The 27,127-nt window shown below is 44.3% G+C and overlaps 1 protein-coding gene across 1 annotated transcript in view; it reads right to left on the bottom strand.

Moving 5' to 3' along the window:
- The window catches only part of LOC126198963 (lipase 3-like), a 202,432-nt gene that overhangs the window by 104,963 nt on the left and 70,342 nt on the right, over positions 1-27,127 (bottom strand). Inside the window, exons 2-3 of the mRNA XM_049935613.1 lie at positions 19,669-19,882; positions 10,639-10,753 (exon numbers count right to left, since the gene is read on the bottom strand). Of these exons, the coding sequence (XP_049791570.1) occupies positions 10,639-10,753; positions 19,669-19,882 (329 nt within the window). The remainder of the gene's footprint in view (positions 1-10,638; positions 10,754-19,668; positions 19,883-27,127) is intronic.

The following is a 27,127-nucleotide window of genomic DNA, read 5'->3' as shown; positions in this document are numbered from 1 at the left end:
ACACAAATGTCCGCAATATGTGTGCACACGCTAGACGGTGTGCGCTAATGGAATAGTAACAGTCTGCCGTGATGCTAGACCCCCTCGCCGCCCCCCCCCTCCCCCTGTCACCTACCTACTCCTCTCTCCTAGCTAATAGCCTTGGTTTCGCTTACATGGTTCGCTCCTCAGCAACGCATTCCATAATCTCTGCGATGTATAGGAAGTCTGTTGCGTCTACACCTTTCATTATTCTGAAGCATTTATTGTAAAGACATGAAAGGGTTTTTGGAAACGAGCACTGTATGCCAGGTATGTCTTTTAGCGATGGACACAGCACCATTCCTTTTATACTTGAGCTTTGAATCGTAAAATTGTCGATTATTTTGCGAGAATAAACGTTTGTTAGGAAGATCTCAAGGGAGTAAATCGCATCAAGTATTGTCTCACATTCTATCTTACTTTTAATAATGTACTTGTAATGTTATCTTTACGTAAACATTGGAGAAAATAAAAATAATAAAAGAATTTATCATCCTACTCATTTTTTTTGTCTTTTTTGAAAGTAATAGTCACCTCCTCAACAGCGCGACAATAGCTGTGTAATCAAATAAATAAAATAAAATGACGTCACGGACTCGCGTGATACAAGAAAAAGAGGAATTAATAATGATGCTTTGCATATTTTGCTAACTAAAAAACTACTCGTATATATCCAAATAAGAGTGTAATCCTTTACGACATTTGTGCTAGAAGCGAAAGATAGTGATTTGAAATAGCTGCATTTAATTTTCACCACATGTGTTTCAGAATGGGTTTCACATATGTGGCCAAAAGTACTCTGCGGAATCAGTAGGTTAGAGGACTTTCAGAAGTTAATAATGTGGATCAGTCAACTACAACTGATATTTTGATGAAAAATAAATTTGTTTATGAGTGTACTATATATCTGTATACTGGCATAAAACAATTGACCCAAAACACGTCACAGGAATAAACAGTGGACGATATGCAGCTGGAAACACCGTTTACAGTTGTATGGAGTTAGTTTAGTCCAGAGTGCCGTTCTAATAACCAGAGTTCTCCAAGAGAAATTTCCATGTTACAAATTTTGAGCACGCAGAAATGCCGCAACACGGCGTGGCATGGACCCGATTAATGTCTGAAATAGTTCTGGATGGAATTGACACCATGAATTCTGCAGTGCTGTCCATAAATCCCTAACTGTACCAGAGGGTGGAGATCTCTTCTGATCAGCACGTTGCAAGGCATCCTGGTTATACTCTACAATGTTCATGTCTGGGGAGTTTGGTGGCCAATAAAAGTGTTTAAACTCTGTTCCTGGTGCCACTCTGTAGCAATTCTGGACGTGTGGGGTGTCGAATTGTCCTGCTGGAATTGCCCAAGTCCGTCTGTATGCGCAATGGACATGAATGGATGCAGGTGATCAGACAGGATGCTTATGTACTTGTCACCTGTCAGAATCGAATCTAGACGTATCAGGAGTCCCACATCACTCCAACTGCACACGCCCCAAACCATTAAACAGCCTCCGCCAGCTTGAACAGTCCCCTGCTGACATGCATTTTCCACGGATTCATGAGGTTGTCTCCATACCCGTACACGTCCCTCCCCTCGATAAATTTAAACGAGACTATTCCGACCAGGCAATACGTTTCCAGTTATCAACAGTCCAACGTTGGACTGTTGGAGGCGTAAAGCTTTGCGTCGTGCAGTCATCAAGGGTACACGAGAGGGCCTTCGGCTCCGAAAGCCCATATCGATGATGTTTCGTTGAATGCTTCGCATGCTGACACTTGTTGATGGCCCAGCATTGAAATCTGCAGCAGTTTGAGGAACTATTATACTTCTGTCACGTTAAACGATTCTCTTCAGTCGTCGTAGGTTCCGTTCTTGCAGGATCTTTTTCCGGCCGCAGCGATGTCGGAGATATGTTTTCCCGGATTCCTTATATTACGGTACACTCCTGATATGGTCGTACGGGAAAATCCCCACTTCATCGCTACCTCGGAGATGCTATGTCCCATCGCTCGTGTACCGACTATAACACCACGTTCAAACTCGCTTAAATTTTGGTAACCTACCATTGCAGCCGCAGTAAGATCCAACCGATCTTGTCTTATACAGACGTTTCCTACCGCAGCGCCGTATTCTGCCTGTTTACATATCTCTATATTTGAAACGCATGCCTGTACCAGTTTCTTTGCGCTTCAGTGTACATCCTTTTGAATCTGCTTACTGTATTCATCTCTTGGTTTTTCTTTACGATTTTTACCCCCACGCTTCCCTCCAGTACTAAATTGGTGATTCCTTGATGCCTCGGAATTTGTCCTACCAATCGATCCCATCTTCTAGTCAGGTTGTAGCACAAATTTCTCTTCTCCCCAATTCCGTTCAGTACTTCCTCATTAGTTATGTGGTCTACCCATGTAATCTTCAGCATTCTTCTGTAGCACCACATTTCTTCTTGTCTAAACTGCTTATCGTCCATGTTTCACTTTCATACATGGCTACACCCCGTACAAAGACTTTCAGAAACGACTTTCTGACCCTTAAATCTATACTCGATGGCAGCAAATTTCTCTTCTCCACAAGCACTTTTCTTACCATTGCCAGTCTACATTTTATATCCTCTCTATTTCGGCCATCATCATCACTTATTTTGCTGCCCAAATAGCAAAATTCCTCTACTACTATAAGTCTCTCATTTCCTAATCTAGTTCCTTCAGAATTACCTCATTTAATTCGACCACATTCCATTATGCTCATTTTGCTTATGTTGATGTTCATCTTATATCCTTCTTTCAAGACACTATCCATTCCGTTAAACTGCTCTTCCAAATCCTTTGCTGTCTCTGACAGAATTATAGAGCCATCGACAAACCACGAAGTATATATTTCTTCTGCTCCCATTCGTATCCCTCGACTTATAACTGCTACCTAGTTTCTGTACAAATTGTAAATAGCCTTTCGCTCCCTGTATAATTACCCATGCCATCTTTAGAATTTGAAAGAGAGTATTCCCGTCAATATTGCCAAAAGCTTTCTCTAGGTATACAAATTCTATAAAACTAGATTAGCCTTTCCTTCTACGAGAATTCGTAGGGTCAGTATTGTCTCGCGTGCTATCACATTTCTCCGGAATCCAAACTAATCTTCCCGAGGTCGGCTTCTACCAGTTTTTCTACTCTTCTGTAAAGAATTCGTGTTAGTATTTTGCAACCGTGACTTATTTAACTGATAGTTCGGTAATTTTCACACCTGTCACCTCCTGCTTTCTTCGGAACAGGAAGTGTTATATTCTTCTTGAAATCTGAGGGTATTTCGCATGTCTCATACATCTTGCTCACCAGATGGTAGAGTTTTGTCGTGGCTGGCTCTCCCAAGCCTATCAGTAGCTGTAATGCAATGTTGTCTTCTCCCGGGGCTTTGTTTCGGCTTAAGCAATACAGTCCTTTGTCAAATTCTTCCCGCAGTATCAAATCTCCCTTCTCATCTTCATTTACGTCCATTTTCATAATACTGCCCTCAAGTAAATATCCCTCGTATTGAGCCTCTATATACTCCTTCCACCTTTCTGCTAAGCCTTCTATGCTTAGCACTGGTTTTCTATTTAAGCTCTTGATTTTCATACAGGCGGTTCTCTTTTCTCCAAAGGTCTCTTTGATTTTCCTGTAGGCAGCATCTTTCTTACCCCTAGTGATATACGTTTCTATATCCTTACATTTGTCCTCCAGCCATTCCTGCTTAGCCCTTTTTCATGTCCTGTCGACCTCATTTTTTAGACGTTTGCACTCCGTTTCGCCTGCTTCACTTTTTGCAATTTTTATATGTCCTCATTTCATCGATTAAATTGAATATTTCTTGTGTTACCCAAGATTTCTAGTAGCCCTCGTCTTTTTACCTACTTCATCCTCTGCTGCCTTCACTGTTTCATCTCTCAAAGCTATCTAATGTATTTTTTCCCCAGTTCCTGTCAATCGTTCCCTAATGCTCCTTCTGAAGCTCTCTACAACATCTGGTTCTCTCAATTTATTCCGGTCCCATCTCCTCGAATTCCTACCGTTTGCAGTTTCTCGAGTTTTAATCTGCAGTTCATAGCGAATAAATTGTGGTCTGACATCTGCCACTGGAAATCTCTTACAATTTAAAACTTTCTTCCGAAATCTCTGTCTTACCATTGTATAATCAGTCTGAACCCCCCCCCCCCCCCTCCCGCACGTGTCACCACGTCTCTTCCACGTATACAACCTTCTTTCATGATTCTTAAACCAAGTGTTAGCTATGACTGAATTATGCTCTGTGCAAAACTCTACTAGGCGGCTTCCTCTTGCATTCCTTACCCCCATTCCATATTCACCTGCCACTTTTCCTTCTCTTCCTTTTCTTAGTATAGAATTCCAATCCCCAATGACTATCAAATTTTCGTCTCCCTTAACTTAGACAAGCAATATGGCCCGACTCGAAAGTGTTCAAGTTCCAAGAAGATTAATTAAACTGACACAGAAATGCATCCAGGAGACAACATGCATGGTGAAAGTAAATGGAAACTTATCAAAGAAGTTCAGGGTGAGGACTGGAATGTGACAAGAAGACTGCCTCTCCCCTCTTCTGTTTAACCTGCCCTGAGAGAGGTAGCCTAGAGAGAGGAATAAAGCTCGGAAGAAGGATCAACACCCTCGCCTATCCGGATGATGTCGTTTTAATAGCAGAGATAGAGTAAGATTCAGATGACACAGAACTTTAAAGGAAGAGGCAATGAGAGCAGGGCTGAAGTTGAATATGGATAACACAAAATACCTCTGAAGACTGAAGTGGTGCCGGCCGGTGTGGCCGTGCGGTTAAAGGCGCTTCAGTCTGGAACCGCGTGACCGCTACGGTCGCAGGTTCGAATCCTGCCTCGGGCATGGATGTGTGTGATGTCCTTAGGTTAGTTAGATTTAAGTAGTTCTAAGTTCTAGGGGACTGATGACCACAGAAGTTAAGTCCCATAGTGCTCAGAGCCATTTGAACCATTTTGAACTGAAGTGGTATGGACACGTAATGCGACGAGAAGGCCAGCTCCTCAGGCAGGTAGTGGAGGAAGATACTAGAGGCAAAAGACCACGGGGAAGATCACGACTGCGATGGATTGATCAGGTCGGAGAGGATATGAGTACGCTGGGGCTGTCTGAAGAAGAATACATGGTCCGAGGACGTTGGAGGAGGCTGATTGGTAAGGCAAAAGACCGACTGCGGTTTATGTGGCCAACGCAATAGTAGTAGCAGTTAACTATCTGAGTAATTTCTTTTATCTCATGATACATTTCATCAATCTCTTCATCATCTGCGGAGCTAGTTGGTACATAAACTTGTACTACTGTGATAGACGTGGGCTTCGTGTCTATCTTGGCTACAATAATGCGTTCACAGTGCTGCTCTTAGTAGCTTATCGGCGTTCCTATTTTTTAATTCATTATTAAACCTACTCCTGCATTACCCTTGTTTGATTTTGTATTTATAACCCTCTATTCACCTGACCAAAAGTCTTGTTCCTCCTGTCACCGAACTTTACTAATTCCCACTATTTCTAACTTTAACACATCCATTTCTCTTTTTAAATTTTCTAACCTACCTGCCCGGTTAGGGGATCTGACATTCCACTCACCAATCCGTACAACGCGTCCTGATAGCGACGTTCTCCTGAGCAGTCCCCGCCTTGAGATCCGAATGGGGGACTATTTTATTTCCGAAATATTTTACCCAAGAGGATGCGATCACTATTTAACTGTACAGTAGAGCTGAATGCCCTCTGGAAAAATTACGGCCATAGTTCCCCTTGCTTTCACCCGTTCGCAGTACCAGCACAGCAAGGTCGTTTTGATTGATGTTACAAGGCCAGATCAGTCAATCGTCCAGACCGTTAACCAATGTACTTAAGAGTAAGATATGAAGTCTCCATACTCTTCATTCAGTTCCATTGAAAACTGTTACAATTGACAACGGAATAAGGGGCGACTTCAGAAATTTTACTATTCGTATCACAAATTTCTTCACGTGCTCCATCCCTGAAAATTTATCGCAAAATGTTTCTTGATGTACAGAAAAATGCATCCTGTCGATTGTTATAATTTTTTGCTCATTCATTCTCAACTAAATCTTTAAATTCTTTCTGCATGGTATTGTGATGTCGTTCCATAGCAAATATGCAGTACCCGTTGCTTATGCAAAATGACAATTCTCCTCCCACTCATCTGTCATTCGTATACATTTTAAGGAATTTGATAGATCACTAGATTTCCTCTTTTTGTGAAAACAACCACACGACCTGTGAACGTCCTTCATACCACGAACAAGTAACGAAGAGTGAACAGTATTGACATAATGTGTTTTGCCGACCAACAAATGTCACACCGCAATGCTTAATGAGATGTCGCACTGTTTCAGATACTTCCAAGAAGGACCGCGCAAAGCTGTGTGACAGGCCGGGCCTTGGCCCACACATCCTACACGCGTGAAGTTTGACATGCTCTGGTCTATACCACTGCGGCATTCAACGTCTTGCATCATGTGACGTGAGCCAGAGTACTGGCTCGACCGACCGCGCTATACGCATCCACTCAGCTACTATCCATTTCTATGTTGAGGAGGCGATTAGGAACTTTTTATGACCACTGGTCTCACGCCATGTTACATGGCTGCTAGCACCATTCACTGTGTAAACTTTGGACAGTCCGCATTGATACACCAACAAACAGGGCACCTTCACTCACGATATGGTCACCCAACGTCCGAACACAATAGCTCCATTCTGGCATTGTGTCACGACTCCATGTTGACTTAACTTACTGTGTTGATTCCATTCAACTGACTGGCCCATATAAACCGGTTGACTACCACTGGTCTCACGCCATGTTACATGGCTGCGAGAACAGTTCACTGTGTACACTTTGGATAGTCCACATTGATACACCAACAAACAGGGTACCTTCACTCACGATATGGTCATGCAACGTCTAAACACAATAGCTCCATTCTGTCATTGTGTCACGTCTCCATGTTGACTTCACTGCGTTCATTCCATTCAACTGACTGGCCCATGTAGACCGGTTGACTACCACTGGTCTCACGCCATGTTACATGGCTGCGAGCACCATTCACTGTGTACACTTTGGACAGTCCGCATTGAAACACCAACAAACAGGGCACCTTCACTCACGATATGGTCATGCAAAGTCCAAACACAATAGCTCCATTCTGCCATTGTGTCACGCCTCCATGTTGACTTAACTTACTGCTTTGATTCCATTCAACTGACTGGCCTATATAGACCGGTTGACTACCATTACTTAGTCAATGATGTAGAGTGAAGTGACTGTTCCACACCAGTTTACACATCTTACAATGCTAATGAACGTTAGTCGGGCAATCTTTTCTTTTTTTTACATCTGCTCTACATCGAAGGATAGTCTCATTACTTTTGGTTCCTTCCTTCATTCAGAACCAGCATTATTTTGTATTTACTGACTTGTTTACCCCTGTCATATTACATTTTCAGCTTGTTACTTTAGTGGAGCCGGCAGCATATACACTCCTGGAAATTGAAATAAGAACGTGAATTCATTGTCCCAGGAAGGGGAAACTTTATTGACACATTCCTGGGGTCAGATACATCACATGATCACACTGACAGAACCACAGGCACATAGACACAGGCAACAGAGCATGCACAATGTCGGCACTAGTACAGTGTATATCCACCTTTCGCAGCAATGCAGGCTGCTATTCTCCCATGGATACGATCGTAGAGATGCTGGATGTAGTCCTGTGGAACGGCTTGCCATGCCATTTCCACCTGGCGCCTCAGTTGGACCAGCGTTCGTGCTGGACGTGCAGACCGCGTGAGACGACGCTTCATCCAGTCCCAAACATGCTGAATGTGGGACAGATCCGGAGATCTTGCTGGCCAGGGTAGTTGACTTACACCTTCTAGAGCACGTTGGGTGGCACGGGATACATGCGGACGTGCATTGTCCTGTTGGAACAGCAAGTTCCCTTGCCGGTCTAGGAGTGGTAGAACGATGGGTTCGATGACGGTTTGGATGTACCGTGCACTATTCAGTGTCCCCTCGACGATCACCAGTGGTGTACGGCCAGTGTAGGAGATCGCTCCCCACACCATGATGCCGGGTGTTGGCCCTGTGTGCCTCGGTCGTATGCAGTCCTGATTGTGGCGCTCACCTGCACGGCGCCAAACACGCATACGACCATCATTGGCACCAAGGCAGAAGCGACTCTCATCGCTGAAGACGACACGTCTCCATTCGTCCCTCCATTCACGCCTGTCGCGACACCACTGGAGGCGGGCTGCACGATGTTGGGGCGTGAGCGGAAGACGGCCTAACGGTGTGCGGGACCGTAGCCCAGCTTCATGGAGACGGTTGCGAATGGTCCTCGCCGATACCCCAGGAGCAACAGTGTCCCTAATTTGCTGGGAAGTGGCGGTGCGGTCCCCTACGGCACTGCGTAGGATCCTACGGTCTTGGCGTGCATCCGTGCGTCGCTGCGGTCCGGTCCCAGGTCGACGGGCACGTGCACCTTCCGCCGACCACTGGCGACAACATCGATGTACTGTGGAGACCTCACGCCCCACGTGTTGAGCAATTCGGCGGTACGTCCACCCGGCCTCCCGCATGCCCACTATACGCCCTCGCTCAAAGTCCGTCAACTGCACATGCGGTTCACGTCCACGCTGTCACGGCATGCTACCAGTGTTAAAGACTGCGATGGAGCTCCGTATGCCACGGCAAACTGGCTGACACTGACGGCGGCGGTGCACAAATGCTGCGCAGCTAGCGCCATTCGACGGCCAACACCGCGGTTCCTGGTGTGTCCGCTGTGCCGTGCGTGTGATCATTGCTTGTACAGCCCTCTCGCAGTGTCCGGAGCAAGTATGGTGGGTCTGACACACCGGTGTCAATGTGTTCTTTTTTCCATTTCCAGGAGTGTAGTTTGCTGCATAGACACACCTGCCTTTACGTGACAGTTTAAAAATAATACACAAGAGTGTGTAAATAAAATGTACGGGATACAACAAAAAAGTACGCCCAAACATTCATGAGACATTCTTCATGAGCCGCGCGTAGTGGTCGCGCGGTTTGAGGCGCCATGTCACGGATTACGCGACCGCTCCCACCGTAGGTTCGGGTCCTCCCTCGGGCATGACTGTGTGTGTATGTTGTTCTTAGAATAAGTTAGTTTAAGTAGGATGTCAGTCTAGGGATCGATGACCTCAGTAGTTTGGTCCCTTGGGAATTCACAAACATATGAACACATTCTTCACAAATAGAATTGGAAAGTATGTTATTCGGATATATGACCGGAAAATGACAAACAAGTTTACTGACGTTATTTCAATTACAATTGGTATAAATTTTTGATTTGCTCCACAAATTTCTGAGCATTGGCCGAAGGATGGCCCAGGCCGATTTATCGTAAATGTTCCTTCGTTCAATCGCCCAGGTGTGGCATCAATTCTAACTTCTAATGCTATTTCCATTTTCATTTTATACAGTTCTTCATACGTTCATACTATGATGTCATAGAACAGTGTTCCGCAACAGGTGTACCACAGTGAAGGGTGTGATGCGAACATTTATAAAGTAAGAGATTTAGTTTTTAGACATACCGTTAATTTTTATGTTTTTTAAGAAATTAAATGTAATGTGTATTTTCTTCGATTTTAATTATGAAAGAGTTTGTCTATTCTTTAATTATTTAATACATGCTTATAACTGTCACATTTTCATAGAAATTAAATGTAATTTTTTTAGTCAGTATTGCTGTTAGACATTTTTCTCTGTTATAAATAGTAGAGGACAATGAAAGAAGCAAATATTCCTAATAAACATAGGTCTAACGCAGTATGCACATCTGTAGCAACACCCAGGTTTTCAAATGAGGAAGTGACTGACGTCAGTTTCAAGTACGGCCGTGCTAATGGCAATGCACGAGAGGCAGCGTCCTCAGAGACAGACAGCCAGACGGCAATGTGTGTTCACTAGCTCCCGTCAGCGCCTCGTGAGACTAGTTCACCTAAGCTTAACATGCAACGCGGAGGTAGACCAAGAAAACTGCCGACACCGCGAATGGAGGACCGTGTTTTACAACAAGTGAGCACAATACCGGTCACAGATACCAGAAGAATTGCTGGTGAATGCTTTTCGCCTCCATCATCTGGCGGAAATTTCATGAGAGAAACTGTACCCATATGATGTAGAAAGTATACAAGCCCTGGCCGCGCCTGACTTTGCCGCTCGGGCTGTCTTCTGCCAATGGATCATTTGCACAATATGAGAATGATCAACAGTTCTTCGTGTAAATGTTATTTGCAAGCGAAGAATGCTTTAGCCGAAATGGTGTTATGATCATCCACAACACACGCAATTCGGCTTATAACACTAACGGTGCCTTTGAGATGGCACATCAGTGGAGATTTCCTTTCAAAGTTTGGACAGGTGTTATTGGTGATAGGGTCACATTTCCTGTCTAGTTGACTTACAAGTCCTGTGCATCATTTACTGCAACACAAGCTAATCTGCTATTTGGATGATGTTCCTTATGGTGGAATGCTACATATGTGGGTTGAGTCGGACTCACCTGAACTGCCAGAACTCCTCGCTGTTGGGGTCCAGCCGCGTGTGGTTGGTGGAGTACACGTTGCCACGGGCGTTGCCCAGCCACACATCATAGCCAGCGTCCGCCAGCACGAATGCTGCAACACCAGAGAAGCGCAGTGTAGCACCACTCCATCTCATGAAGGAAGAGCACATACTCAGACGGCGCGAAAAAAGAGGAAAGCACTTCTGCTGGTTGAGAGTGACTCCTGTCGAAACAGAGCGCTGACCTAGTTGGAAAAGTATGGTGATGAAAATGGAAATGAGCGTTTGGCGTCATTGGCCCGGAGGCCCCTTACGGGGCAGGTCCGGCCGCCTTGGTATAGGTCTTATTACATTCGACGCATCAGTGGGTCACCTGCGCGCCGTCTGGGGATGAAATGATGATGAAGACAACATAACACCCAGTCCTTGAGCGGAGAAAATCCCCGACCCAGCCGGGAATCGAAACCGGGCGCGTAGGATAGCAATCCGTAACGCTGAACACTCAGCTATCGGGGCGGGCAGTATGGTGATGATTATTATGATTTTATGGCGCTGAACTACGGGCTCATCTGCACCCTTACATAAAATAGAGACTAATGTCGTTAAAATCGATTAAAAGTACCAAATTATTTAAAACCAAACAAGAAGAACCCACGAAAACATCGAATAGAAGTTACAAAATCAAAACAGTAACACGAAGCACAGATAAAAACAAGGGAGCATAATTGTCGATAAATACTTCATATTCTTAGTTCAAACGTAGTATCTTGAATTAGATGATCTACTCCAACCAAGCCCCACTGATCTCGAAAACATCGGTCCTGCGAAACCCAACGTGCGCTTTTCTCGCATGGCATCCCCAAAGCTATGGATCTAGGTACCCATGTAGATACAGTATCTCCCAAAAATTTTTGGAGGCAGTACCGCACCAACATTTATTAACGTAGGTATGTTTATACTGAGCTGATAAAAGTCACGGGATAGCCATATGCATACAAAGTGTGCTCGGAAATTCCCGTTACCAACCCCTAGGACCTATAGACGGGAGTGATTACATAATATTATGGACAGGAACCCAGGTCTGGAAACGTACTGTTTCCCTTCCACGACGGTTTCAATCAGATAACTCGTCCACTTCTACTTGAGGAATTGCATTGGGCGTTACACAGTACAATTATTAGGTAACGGTTCGAAAGGAAACATGACGTAACATCCATTTATCACTTAAACACCTTTGTTTGTGTTAACACTGAAACATTACTTGTTTACATTATTCCAGACCTTAAAAGAATCCAGACCTACAAAATAGTACTGATGCAACGTAGACAAATGACATCAGGTGTCTGTCTGATGTAGTACACTTCATCCTTTCTATCCTATTGCATACCACGGCAAGCAACTCTGAGACTTTTCTCTATCCGTCAGCAGAAGTGGACGCGTTACACGTCTGTACTGAACCATCGTAGAACGGTTACGGTAAGTTTTCGGACATGGCTTCCTATTCAAAGTATTATGTACTCACTCACCTCTACAAGTCCTATAAGTTTGTAACGGGAATTTATGGACACCCTGTATACAGACGGCGACAGTATCGTGTAAACAAAGTATAAAAGGGCAGTGCATTGACGGAGATGTCAATTGTATGTGAATGTTGTCTGACTAGGGCTTCCCGTCTGGTAGACCGTTTGCCGGGTGCAAGTCTTTCGATTTGACGCCACTTCGGTGACTTTCGCGTCGATGGGGATGAAATGATGATGATTAGGACAACACAATACCCAGTCCCTGAGCGGAGAAAATCTCCGATCCAGCCGGGAATCGAACCCGGGCACTTAGGATTGACCTTCTGTCGCGCTAACCACTTTATTTATTTATTGTTCTCATTTTGTTCGTTGCATTTGTTCGGTGCAGATATCCCGTCACACACGTTCAAGTTCAGTGTTGAGCCGTTGAGTCAGTTTTTTATTACAGATGGCAGCTAACCCTCTGACCGAACACGCTGAGCTACCGTGCCAGCAGTACTCAGCTACCAGGGGCGGACTGTACTTAGGTGATTTATGTGAAATGGTTTCCGACGTTATTATGGTCTTACAACAGGAATTAACAGACTTTGAACGCTGAATGGTACTTGGAGCTAGACGCAAGGGACATTCCATTTGGGAAATCGTCAGGGAATTCAGTATTTCGAGAGCCACAGTGTCAAAAGTGAGCCGAGAATACCAAATTTCAGGCACTGCCACTCACCACGGACAACGCAGTGGTCGACGGCCTTAACGACCGAGAGCTGCGGCGTTAGCGAAGAGTTGTCAGTGCTGTCAGACAAGCAAAATTGCGTGAAATAACCGCAGAAATCAATGTTGTACGTACGACGAACATATCCGTTAGGACAGTGCGGCGAAATTTGGCGTTAACGGGCTATGACAGCAGACGACCGACGTGAGTGCCTTCGCTAACACCACGACATCGTCTGCAGCGACTATCCTGGGCTCGTGTCCATATCGGTTGGGTGCTAGACGAAAGAAAAAACTTGGTCTGGTCAGATGAGTCCGGATTTCGATTGGGAAAAGCTGATAATGAGGTTTAAGAGTGGTGCAGATCCCAGAAGCCGTGCACCCAAGTTATCACAAGACACTGTGCAATATGGTGGTGACTCCATAATGATGTGGGCTGTCCTCTAGTCCAACTGGACCGATCACTGGCTGGAAATGGTTATGTTGGGATACTTGTAGACCATTTTCGGTCATTTCTGGAAATCATGTTCTCAGACAAGGATGGTATTTTTATGGATGATAATGTCCCATGTCAATGGGTCACAGTTGTTCGCGATTGGCCTCAAGAAGTTTATGGAAAGTTCGATCGAATGACATGGCCTACCAGATCATCGGGCATGAATTCCATCGAAGATTTACGGGATGTAATCGAGAGATCAGTTCGTGCACAAAATCTTGCACCGGCAACACTTTCGCAATTATGGACTGCTATAGAGGCAACATTTCTGCAGGTGACTTCAAGCGACTTGTTGAATCCATGCCACGTCGAATTGCTGCACTACTCTGGGCAAAAAGAGGTCCGACACGATGTTAGGAAGCATCCCACGACTTCTGTCACTTCAGTGTATATGCTGTATTAAATAAACTTTGTATCTGGATTGAGTTTTTCTTGGTAGAGGGGACGTAGCGTGGTATCTCGGATGAAGAGTCATCCAGAGATGTAAACGTAATCTCAAGGCGAGCCGTGTGGAAGTACATTGGGACCATTTCCGTTCATGTTTTATATTAGAGACATTGCAGACAATATTAACAGTAATACCAGACTTTTACATTTTATGAAGCTCTCTGTAATGAAGTACTTATCTAAAAAAGGCTGCAAAAATATTGTTAGACCTTGATAATATTTTAATGTGGTGCAAAGATTGATAACTTGTTTTAGACGGTCATAAATATAAAATTATGCGCTCCACAAAACGAAGGAACATAATGTTCTACATCTAATCAATAAGTTATATTTGGAAATTAGTCAACGCTTACAAATATCTTGGTGGAACAGTTTGCGTGGATATAAACTGATATGATCACTTAAGCTCAGTCGTACGTAAGTAATTGGCAAATTTCAGTTCATTGGCATGATACTGGGAAGATGCAGCCAGTTTACAAAGAAAGCTGCTTACAGAACTCTTGTGCGTCCCATCTTATAACATCTTTCAAATGTGTGCTGCCCATACAAAACAGGACTAACAGACGACAGGCCTACTGAAAGTATTCAAAGAAGGGCAGCACGAATGGCCACGGGTTTGTTTGATTCATGAGAGAGCTTCCCGGAGATGTTGAAGAAATTAAATGGATAGATTATCATTGGCGTGTTTAGATTGTACCGAAAATTTCTCCCCACCACTCCATATAGAGATAAAGTTTAGGGCAGGTGAGAATAGTGCAAAACGGAAAAGGGACAAAAGCGTATAGCCTCCACCGGACGATGATTGGAGTGTTTCAAATACACCGGGCCTCCCCCCCCCCCCCACCCTTTCTGGCGACGAAGATGGAAGCAGAGTTGTAAGCCATAGTATGATTCGCTATTTTTAAAAGCTAACGAGCTCTTACCCCCTTCCTTTGGATGCGAGAGTAGCACTCGTGAGAGAGTGGTGGCAGCAGACGACAAAAGAAGGCATAGTATAAGACGAGAATGAAAATATTACGACAGGAGGGCAGAGAGAACGAAGGACGTTCAATAAGTAATGCAACAGATTGTTTCCTCTGCCAGTTTTGGTTGAGAAAATGTGGAGTTTGTTGTAGGACATCGTCGAATATTCGCGCTTCAGCCGTTATAGTTTCATGAAATTCCGATGGGTGGCGGCGCTATACGTAGCCTTGAAAATGGCGTCTGTAGGGAAGATGATTTCCAAGCAGAGAGCTCCCATTGAGTTTCTTTTGGCAGAAAACAGGAACATCGCAGATATTCATAGGCACATGAAGAGCGTCTACAGAGACTTGACACTGAACAAAAGTACGGTGAGTCTTTGGGTGAGGTGTCTGTTATCAACGCAACAAAGTCGAGCAGACCTGTCCGATCTCCCATGTGCCAGCCACATCTGTGACTCCTCTAATGTTGGAACGTGCGGACACTCTCATTAGAGGTTATCGATGGATCAACCACTTTGCTGCACAACTGGACGTCTCTGTTGGCAGTGCTTACACACTCGGCCACCACTCGTCGAAGGTGTATGCCGACTGTGCCGACTGGGGTCCCCGCCGCTTACCAAAAGACCATACACAGCAATTCTGTTCAGGTTACTTCACGTGTCACAACGGAAGGTGTGAATATCATAACGATACTGAAAACCAAAAGCTATGGAAACGTGAGCAGACGCTTCTAAAAAGACAATGAACATATTCAAAGGGCAAGATTCCATCTTCTGGTACAAAATTTCAGAGAAAGAAAGCGAGAGAGAGAGAGAGAGAGAGAGAGAGAGAGAGAGAGAGAGAGAGAGAGAGAGAGGGAGAGGGAGAAATGGTGATGATTATGAAGATGATGAGGGTTCCCGGGTTCGATTCCCGACGGGGTCAGGGATTTTCTCTGCCTCGTGATGACTGGGTGTTGTGTGATGTCAAAAAAATGGTTCAAATGGCTCTGAGCACTATGGGACTCAACTGCTGAGGTCATTAGTCCCCTAGAACTTAGAACTAGTTAAACCTAACTAACCTAAGGACATCACAAACATCCATGCCCGAGGCAGGATTCGAACCTGCGACCGTAGCGGTCTTGCGGTTCCAGACTGCAGCGCCTTTAACCGCACAGCCACTTCGGCCGGCCTGTGTGATGTCCTTAGGTTAGTTAGGTTTAAGTAGTTCTAAGTTCTAGGGGACTGATGACCAAGGATGTTATGTCCCATGGTGCTCAGGGCCATTTTAAGATGATGAAAAAAGAAATCTACAAACTACCTGATGCGTAGAGATAGTTCAGAGTTATTCTATTTTTGAATTGAGACATTCTGTGGTTGTTAAAAGTCTTGTATCTATAATGGACAGTCATATCGTCCTAACAAACTTGCAAGGAAAAATGACGAAGTATTTATGAAGGGGAGGTTAATTTCAAATGGGAACGAGACAGCGTTGTAGCTGGTGAAACCTCGTAAGTTAATGTATGCATGTTGTATGTTTGCAACATAAAAGTGACGCAGGAATCACGTTCGTAAGTCGAAGTGAGCAAAAAAAAGCACTGCGTCTTCAGCCACAAGTGGCCCATCAGGACCATCCGACCGCCGTATCGTCCTCAGTTGAGGATGCGGGTTGGAGGTGCGTGTGGTCAGCACACCACTCTCCCGGTCGTTATGATAGTTTTCTTTGACCGGAGCCGCTACTATTCAAGTTTATCCATAAATAAAGTGGAAAATTTTCCGACATACAATATGGATAAATAAATATCTAAAGTAAAAAAAATAGTGATAAGGACACTGAAGGCGAAATGGGCAATTTATACACTTAAAAAAGCGAAACGACTGTTATTTGAGCTCAAAAACAAGTGTTAATAATTACGTTTATTTTACTCAACTTCCATACGTTATTGTATTGATTTTCACTAACGTTTGTTTACTTAATTTTCTACGCTTTATTATATGTCCTTTAGTTCTAGTGCGCTCTGCAGAAATACAATTACCACACGTGTCTTCGTCCGACCTGTACTAACACGCAAACACATTGGATTTCCCAGGTTGTATACGAATCAAACATTCGGTTTATCCACAGAGATATAATTTATTCAGGTCTGGAACTGCGTAAAGATGAAGTTATGTGATTGAAATTCTGAATCAATTTAGTGCGTAGCACAAATGAAAATTCCGCGTATTTACTGGAGTCACTTTCACTTGTACAGGTCCAGACATGAAAACCGAAAACAAGTCTCACTTACAGAGGTTTATTTGGGGGGTAGAGGGGGAATGGATGGAAACCATTGTGCCTTTCTTTTATTTCCTTCATAAAGTGTACTTAGTTATGTAGTTCATACTTCTCCAGATTCGACTGTGGTTTTCGTATATATTTTTCTACATAACCATTTTTCATATCTTTTAAGAAACTGACAGATCCCCCCCCCCCGCCTTAACTCTGCTTCCTTTGATTGCAGCCAGCCATTGACAGCGGCTTCAGGCTCTTCGCCGGAGTCAAAGCGATGACAGCCAAGTCAGCTTTTGATGAATATGAAGATGGAGACACAACTTTGAGCCCAGTGTGTGCCATAATCTGAACTGCCGCAACAGTTCTGTGGTTCTGGTCAGAGCCGGTAGCCAAGCGGCCGTCACATTCACTTTTGACAGCTCATCTCATATTTCGTAACGTCCCCAGTGGCCTTCAGAACCGTATTTCGTACCATGTCCTACATAAAAAATTCAATTAGCGTCCCTAAAAGCACTAGCCAACCCTCATGGCTTGCAAAGTTTGCAGAGCTTTTATTGGTTTGCTTGGTGTGGCAGTATGTAGCCACACCGTTGAATGTTATTTTGTCTACTTATTAGCACAATCAGACAGCTCATCGCAAGTAAAGATTCGTCTAACATGCCTTTCCACAACACCGAAAAAAGAAAAGGCTCAGAAACCGGTCCCACGTCGACGTTTACGGTTCTCTAAAAGGGGTTCTGCAATTCAAAGATAACGAACTTGGTACACCTTACATTTTCGTCACGATGTCTTGTGAAACAGGGAAATCTACGGACAGTTGTCAAACAGAAGAGACATCGAGAAGTGCCGCTTTTCACGATTTTTTTTCCGGCAGCTTTTTACATCGCTTTAGTCGTCAGTATAGATATTTCTTCCTTCAGTCTAAAACAAAGGAAACCATTATGGGCAACGTTTTTGTCACATTCTTTCCTTACACATCACGATTAGCCGATAACTGCTAACGTATTTGAGACTTATTTTGTAACTAATAACCGAAATACAGGATGAATTTTACATTTCCTGGTATTTTCACTCACAACGATTGTTTTGGATTCCACTACATCTACATACACACAAATACTCGCAAACAACTGTACCAACATTATCTATTTTCTTTTCTGTTCTGTTCCGGTATAGAGCGAGGGAGGACTGACTGACTGTATACCTGTACACACGCCATAATCCATCCCTTATCTTACTCTCACGATTCCTAAGCGAGACATACATAGAGGTGGTATATACAGGGTGTTACAAAAAGGTACTGCCAAACTTTCAGGAAACATTCCTCACACACAAAGAAAGAAAATATGTTATGTGGACATATGTCCGGAAACGCTTACATTCCATGTCAGAGCTCATTTTATTACTTCTCTTCAAATCACATTAATCATGGAATGGAAACACACAGCAACAGAACGTACCAGCGTGACTTCAAACACTTTGTTACAGGAAATGTTCAAAATGTCCTCCGTTAGCGAGGATACATGCATCCACCCTCCGTCGTTTGGAATCCCTGATGCGCTGATGCAGCCCTGGAGAATGGCGTATTGTATCACAGCCGTCCACAATACGAGCACGAAGAGTCTCTACATTTGGTACAGGGGTTGCGTAGACAAGAGCTTTCAAATGCCCCCATAAATGAAAGTCAAGAGGGTTGAGGTCAGGAGAGCGTAGAGGCCATGGAATTGGTCTGCCTCTACCAGTCCATCGCTCACCGAATCTGTTGTTGAGAAGCGTACGAACACTTTGACTGAAATGTGCAGGAGCTCTATCGTGCATGAACCACATGTTGTGTCGTACTTGTAAAGGCACATGTTCTAGCAGCACAAGTAGAGTATCCCGTATGAAATCATGACAACGTGGTCCATTGAGCGTAGGTGGACGAAACTAAAATGAGCTCTAACATGGAAATCAAGCGTTTCCGGACACATGTCCACATAACATCTTTTCTTTATTTGTCGGTGAGGAATGTTTCCTGGAAGTTTGGCCGTACCTTTTTGTAACACCCTGTATAGAGGTCCGGCGTAGTGCAGCAACTCGCCGTCGCATAGATTCAACAAGCCGTTGTAAGTCCTCTGCAGAAATAATGAGCCAGGCAGCGTCTATAGCGGTCCATAACTGTGAAAGTGTTGCCGCAGCAGCATTTTGTGCGCGAACTGACCTCTCGGTTATGTCCCATAAATGTTCGATTTGATTCATGGCGGGCTATCTGGGTAGTTAAGTGAATGCCGTGGGCCACTCGGTTTTCCGTGATGAGAGGTAATTCCTGAAATTTGCTCCTCCTGAGTCCCCAACTGAACTGCCCCACTCACGGAAAAACGACGTCGCCCTGACGATAGGGCAACAGTTACTACATACCGATAGCCGCCGCTGATGCCACTAGCGGACAGGCAACGCTTGTGAAACAGAGAGGCGCCAGTCAACACGAGAAGAGGACAAACAACCGCAACTATGCAACTATACTGTTTGGCCTGCAACAGAGGGCGGAAACCTACAAACAGCACCGACACGAGCCGCAGCACTGCTCAGGAGGATGTAAGGCGGCGTCTGTCTTTTGCATAGTGACGCTTGCTTCTGTAGCAGTTGCCGCTCTGCCGCATACTTACGAAAGGACTTTTCGCCGAGCAGCAGCCAGATGTCAGAGCTGGCGACGACGCCGTGCTGCAGGTAGATGGCGGGCCGAGCAGCGTCTGTTGGCCGGGCCTGTGTCTGCGGCTGCGGGCGTCCGCGAGGCACCCGGAACACGCGCATCACGTAGCCCGTCTCGCCCGTCACCCAGTGCTCCTCCACCGGGTAGCCGTACTTCCGCACACGCTCCGGCTGCAACAGCGCGCACAGCACCAGGAATGTACACCGACGCGAAGACGATGGACCTGCTGATGGCGAATCAATAAGCCTTTCCAGTTGCTTAATTAGAACGTCATTAAGTCCACACCACCGGTTTCGCTCTTAATATGAGGTCATTATCAAGTGTATCTGAAACTGCCACATATAAATACAAAAGCACTTCGTCTTCAAGCCAAAAGTGGCCCATCGAGACCATTCGACCGCCGTGTCATCTTCAGCTAAGGATGTGGATAGGAGGGGCGTGTGGTCAGCACACCGTTCTCCCAGTCGTTATGATGGTTTTCTGTGACCGGAGCTGCTACTGTTCAGTCGAGTAGCTCCACAATTGGCATCACGAGGGTGAGTGCACTCCGAAAAATGGCAACAGCACATGGCGGTCCGGATGGTCACCCATCCAAGTGCCAGCCACGTCCGACAGCGCTTAACCTCGGTGATCTGACGGGAACCGGTATATCCACTGCGACAAGGCCGTTGCTACATCGTAATGTACCCTAAGATAAATACAAAAAGAAATAAAAATAAAAAAGACAACGACGTACCACAAAGGAATAATCCGAATAAAACGTAAATCGGTAGATGTGATGTACATGTACAGACGAACAAATAATTACAATTTCAGAAAAATTGAAATATTTATTCAAGAGAAACAGCTTCACGAACTGAGAAAGCCAATAACGCGTTGGCCCACCTGCGTTCCCTACAAGCAGTTATTCGGCTAGGCATTGATTGATAGAGTTGTTGTTTGTTCCTTTCAGGGATATCGTGTCAAATTCTCTCCATTTCTCGCGTTAGATCGTTAAAATCCGGAGACGGTTGGAGGGCCCAGCCCATAATGCTCTGAAGTTCTCAGTTGGAGAGAGATCCGACGACCTTACTGACCAATGTAGGGTTGGGCAAGCAGGAAAACAAGCCGTCTGGGGGCGGACATCTTCTTGCTGAAATGTAAGCCCAGGATGGATAGCCATGAAGGGCATCAAAACGGGGCGTAAAAAATCGTCGACGTACCGTTGTGCTCTAAGGCCACTGCCAATGACAACCAAACGAATCATACATCAAAAGAAATGGCACGCCAAACCATAACTCATGGATGTTGGGCCGCCGGCCGGAGTGGCCGAGCGGTTCTAGGCGCTACAGTCTGGAACCGCGCGACCTCTACGGTCGCAGGATCGAATCCTGCCTCGGGCATGGATGTGTGCGATGTCCTTAGGTTAGTTAGGTTTAAGTAGTTCTAAGTTCTAGGGGACTGATGACCCGAGAGTAGTTAAGTCCCATAGCACTCAGAGCCATTTTGATGTTGGGCCTTATGGCGGGTGACAGTCAGTTTGGTATTCCACCACGGTCCGGGGCGTCTCCAGACACGTCTTCAGACTAAAATGTCGTTATTTACTATCAAAGACAGTCTTGATCACAAATTATTTATTCCAATGACCGAATTCGACCACAACCTTGGTTATCTTCAGACCAATGATAAGAACCTCCTGGTGGTAAATCTGGTGGTAGTCGTGATTTACCACCAGAAGGAGGTTCTTATCATTGGTTTGAAGGTGACCACAGTTGTGGTCGAGACCGGTCATTGGAATAAATAATTTGTGATCAAGACGGTCTTTGGTAGTAAATAACGACATTTTCTGGTGGTAAATCTGGTGGTAGTCGTGATTTACCACCAGAAGCAGGTTCTTACTCATTCGTCTGAAGATGACCACAGTTGTGGTCGAAACCGGTCACCCAGTCACTGGAATAAATAATTTGTGGTCAAGACTGCTTTTGATAATAAATATTTGTAATAACATTGGTCACTGTATACTTTCACAATGTATTCAAAAGTAGTTAAAATGTCATTGACGGGAGAAGAACTGTGTTCACTGATGAGTCTCGCTTCGAAGTGAGTCCCTATGGCCAGTGAAAACGTGTCTCTAGATGCACCGGACTGTATTGAGATATCAACACGATCGTCGTCCACAGCACTCCCCTACAACCAGGAGAGATCGTCTGGAGTGTCATTTCTTTTCGTAGCAGAAACCCTATGGTTGTCACCCACTGCGTCCTTTCAGCATAGCGGTATGTATGACGGTCTCCAAGGCCCCGTTTCGTTGCCATCCCAGACTTACATATCAGCAAGATAACTTCCGATAACACACTGTGAGAGTTTCTACTGCTTTCCAAATTGAAAGCGTTTGGAGAATTATGCTCAGGGCCCTTCAGCCAGATTTTGACGTTCTGACACGCCAATTGGACAGAATTTGGTAAGATATCCCTTGGAAGGATGCACAGCGACTCTAACCACCGATGCCAAGCCGAATAACTGCCTATATAAGTGCCTGAGCTGGACCAATACGCTACTGACTTGTTCGATTTGTGGTGCTCTTTCTCTTGAATAAATCAGACAATTATTCCGAAATTGTAATCATTTGTTTGTCTGTGTATGTATGTCACATCTACCAATTTCAGTCCCATTCGGATAATTCCTTTGTGTTGCGTCCTTTCAAAAAATGGCTCTGAGCACTATGGGACTCAACTGCTGTGGTCATAAGTCCGCTAGAACTTAGAACTACTTACACCTAACTAACCTAAGGACAGCACACAACACCCAGCCATCACGAGGCAGAGAAAATCCCTGACCCCGCCGGGAATCGAACCCGGGAACCCGGGCGTGAGAAGCGAGAACGCTACCGCACGACCATGAGATGCGGGCTGTTGCGTCCTTTTTTTTTGTCTTACAGTGTACATAATAGGATGGGTATGTAGATAGTTTTTATAATTGGAGAGGGCCGGCCGGAGTGGTCGTGCGGTTCTAGGCGCTACAGTCTGGAGCCGAGCGACCGTTACGGTCGCAGGTTCGAATCGTGCCTCGGGCATGGATGTGTGTGATGTCCTTAGGTTAGTTAGGTTTAATTAGTTCTAAGTTCTAGGCGACTGATGACCTCAGAAGTTAAGGCGCATAGTGCTCAGAGCCATTTGAACCATTTTTATAATTGGAGATGAGAGACAATGTTTATATATGTACAGTACAAGTGAAGAAAGAATATACAACTTACGTTATGCTGTAGAGAAGTTACGTCTGATGTAACAGTGAAAGCCACATGGGTTTAAAAAAGTTTCGCGTCCAGTGACGTAGTGAGAGACACAGGCGTGTAGTGATTATAAAACACTGTACAATCCGTTAACTCTTAACATATATTAGCTAAAAAATTTTTATTCTGACGTGTTTCAGAGTTACAATTACATGTTTTCCAAATAAAAGGCTGTTAGTGATTATTTGAAATTAATAAAAGTTTGAAATAATAGCAATGAAAGAGGCGTCCAAGTCGAGCGTAAAGGTAGGATCTCTAACGAGAAAAATTTAAACTACCGGGAACTGTCGAGGTCTCTAGCATAGTTTGGCCGCGTCGTCGATCGCTTACAAAAGTGTGTTTACAAACAACTAGCTACGGGTGCGAATTTGCGGAATATCTTTAAAGGACTTTGTCAGTAACTGGGCGGTATATATACAAGAAACTGGTGTTCCTTAGTGTGTGTTGCTGGTTAAGGATCTTTTCCTTGGCTTTTACAAGGTGAGAGTCAATTTCTCTCTCTTCATAATAAATTCATCAAGTTCCTTTAACGTTATTCCGCAAGTTCGCAGCTTTAATTTGTTGTTTGTAAACATACTTTTGTAAGCAATCGACGATGGGTCCAAGCAACAGTCGTCAACAATTCCCAGTGGCTCAGATTTTACTCGTTAGAGATCGTACTTTTACGCTCAACGTCGACGTCTCGTTCACTGCATCTCTTGTATACTTTAATTATTTACAATCAATTGCTTTCAGCGTTTTATCTGAGAAACTTGCAGTTGTAATTCTCAAACACGTCCGAATATAGTTTTTTTTTAAACCGAAGTATGTTAACACTTTTAATGTGCCAGATTATATAGTTTTTATAATTTTGACACGTCCATTTTTCTCATGATGTCAATGCGTGCGAAACTTTTTTAAATTCACGTGACTTACACCGTTTTCATCATTTGATGTTGCTTCTCTTCAGCATAACGTAAATTGCATATTTTTCTGCACTTGTACTGTACATATATAAGCATTGTCTCATGTCTCCTATTATCAAAATTATCTATATACCCATCAGACCATGTATTAACATTTGGCAGTTTCAGCTATACTCGATAAGAGTATATAAAGAGTATATAAAGAGCGAAATTGGTCGTGCGAATTTAATGAAGTTCTAACTATGTAAATGGAGCGACTTTTCATTAACTGAACAACAGTTGGGGAATTGGCATCATCCACACATAGACCAACTTATAATGTATCAAGAAACACTCCCTGGTGGGGGAAACAGGTTTCATCTCCCACAGGACGTTTCTAGCAGGCGTTCTAGGAAAATGCGAAGTTGCTGTTAACTATGTTGTGAGAAAACACACTAAGTGTGGCCACAAGTGTCTGTATGTTGCCGACTCAGGGATGTCCACTCATTTTTCGGTGGCCTGCAGCCCATGCCTTCCTTGAAGCGACAAGTAGATTTTTTCGGCTAGAGACGTTGTAGCAGGAACAAGCCGCAATAAACATAACAACAGGTTGTATAAAATATTTCATTCTTATGCTTAGCTAACTAAGGAAAGAATTAACTATCAAATCCGTGCTAAGCACAGATTGATGTGTGACTCACACGCACCACAATCGTTCTCAGTAGCCAGTTTAAGGTATCCACCCTGACCCATTACCACAAAGACCAGCTGATTGTCTGTGGATCGAATACTCGCTCAGTACTTTGCAAGGTTCACTTCGAACTATCAGTTCTAAGTTACAGTTGCACAGCATGCCATAGATTATTCGAAATAAGTCAGAGCTCAAAGAAAAATTCGAAATTTCCGTAAACGTCTTATAAGTCGGTACCTTAAAGTTCTCAAAGTCATTATAGTCTCCTAAATTTCGCCACTGCTCAAAATTAATAAGTCCTTTCAGTGCGCGGTGCAAACACGTTTCACCGTCACGAAAGGTGAGCAGTGAATCCTTACTGACTCCCTTCCTCGTACAAAATGCGTGCGAAGGTGCTCTCCTCTGACTGTGACTTATCATAGCCAATCATCTATCCTGCGTCTTCTACTTTGCACCAGTCATATTACAACATTTCTTTACCTATGGCTGTCCTATGGCTATCACATTTCTTTACATCAAATTATTAAATAATTAATTCTGGGTAACCTATTATCGTAAACTGACGTATTTCCCCGTTGTACCTAATTGACCCTTGCGGTCCATGTGTATGTTCCCGCGGTCTCATAACACACCTATTGATTTACAAATAATCACATGTCAAATACATACCACACATACATTTCACGCAAAACATAGCGCCAGTAAAAATGTTACGAAAAATGAAATGTTTTACATAAAAATGGTTCTCCCTGTTACTGGAAAGCTAGATATACCGACAAACTTCTTTACGAAGGGTTAGCTAACTCGTGGCAATAAGTTACTAATTCACGTAACCTTTAAATTCTGCATTTTTAGTCATTTCGCCGGCCGAAGTGGCCGTGCGGTTAAAGGCGCTGCAGTCTGGAACCGCAAGACCGCTACGGTCGCAGGTTCGAATCCTGCCTCGGGCATGGATGTTTGTGATGTCCTTAGGTTAGTTAGGTTTAACTAGTTCTAAGTTCTAGGGGACTAATGACCTCAGCAGTTGAGTCCCATAGTGCTCAGAGCCATTTGAACCATTTTTTAGTCATTTCACGTATCTCATAAACAATGACAAACATTTGGCTGAAATTTACGCTGCTGTTAGCTATCAACATAAAACAATATACATTTTGAAATAATCGCTTGGCGACAATGAACATTTGTCCCGGACTCGGACTCTAACCCGGATTTGCCGTTTATCGCGAGCGGTCGGCTTACCATTTGGCTATCCGAGCGCGATTCACGACCAGACCCAAACTCCCAGATGTATCTACAACCTGTACTCATACATTAGTAAAACCGACAAACTGTAGGGATGGATTGCTGATTGGAAGGTCCTATGTACGTGTGTGCGGAAATGCATCGTTGCTACGGTAGATGGCGCCGACGATTGTCAGTTCCTCTGACCACGTGTGACTGACGCAGCGTACTGTAAGCAGCAGAATGCGAGGCATTCACGTTGGGAAGAAGCCGAGACGTGTACGGCCAAGCAGATGGAAACAGTCGAGAGGCAGCGCAGCTATACCAAAACAAGTACTCTCATAGAAACCAACCACATCATGCAATATTTCAAGCCCTTTTTGGACGTTTGTGAGATAATGGGTTCTTTCAGATTGGCGAACGTGCAGGGAGGCGGTGGACTGTGCACACACCAGATGTGGAGGACCGGGTTATACAGGATATTGAGACGAACCCTAGTGCAAGCTCCAGGCAAGTCGGCCACCAGCATGCCGTAAACCAAAGTACGGTTATGTGTGTCCTGCATGAAAACCGCTACTATCCCTATCAGCTGCAGCACACAAGGAACACACACGGCACGTGGTCAGAGGAGCTGCCTTTCGTCAGCGCCATCTACCGAGGCAATGATTCATTTCCAGACACATGGTCAAAGCAATCTTTTCCTCCATTTCTAGTCAGGAACCTGTCACTTTGGTTTGTCGGTTTTAAGATGTTCACTCTGTATTTGCTGTATAGCGAACAACACGCATTTTTCAGTAAACATTTTTCAATGCTGCACTATTATGCAAACCTAATGTGACAGGTGTCTGCGGTTGTGGGAAACACCTTTCACACCACGCTCTCACGCCCCTGACGTTAGGCGTTTGTCTGCCTCAAAGTTCTGTAGTTACATATCTGTCTGCTGGCATCATGCAGGTATGATAAGAGGAGCCGATGTCCTACATGTCAGCTGCTTCTGGTGGACATGTTTTAATCAAGGAGGCCAGGTTGCGTCACTTACGGGTGTACTAATAATTTTGGTTACAGTCGTAACTGTACAGGAACAACAGTTCATTAGCAAGTGAACTCTTTCAAGCGATGTATCCTTTTATACACTTGAATTTTTGTTCCGCTGGTTTCTTTTATTGTAGTTGAGTCGCCCTGCTAAACCCGCGGGACAGGACAGGTAGTTCAAATTGTGGAAAGGGGCCAAAATAAGTGGCTGTCAGTTACACTCGAACCTACAACTTTATTTATTGGACCAAACATTACAAGAGCCAAGAAATGTTTTTAAAAAACAACACAGCATTATTTTTTGGAACTTAATAACCGG

This window comes from Schistocerca nitens, chromosome 8 (genome assembly GCF_023898315.1).
Source record: "Schistocerca nitens isolate TAMUIC-IGC-003100 chromosome 8, iqSchNite1.1, whole genome shotgun sequence".
NCBI lineage: Eukaryota > Metazoa > Arthropoda > Insecta > Orthoptera > Acrididae > Schistocerca > Schistocerca nitens.
The sequence above is the reverse complement of the archived record's forward strand: the minus strand, read 5'-3'. Positions and strand labels throughout refer to the sequence as shown.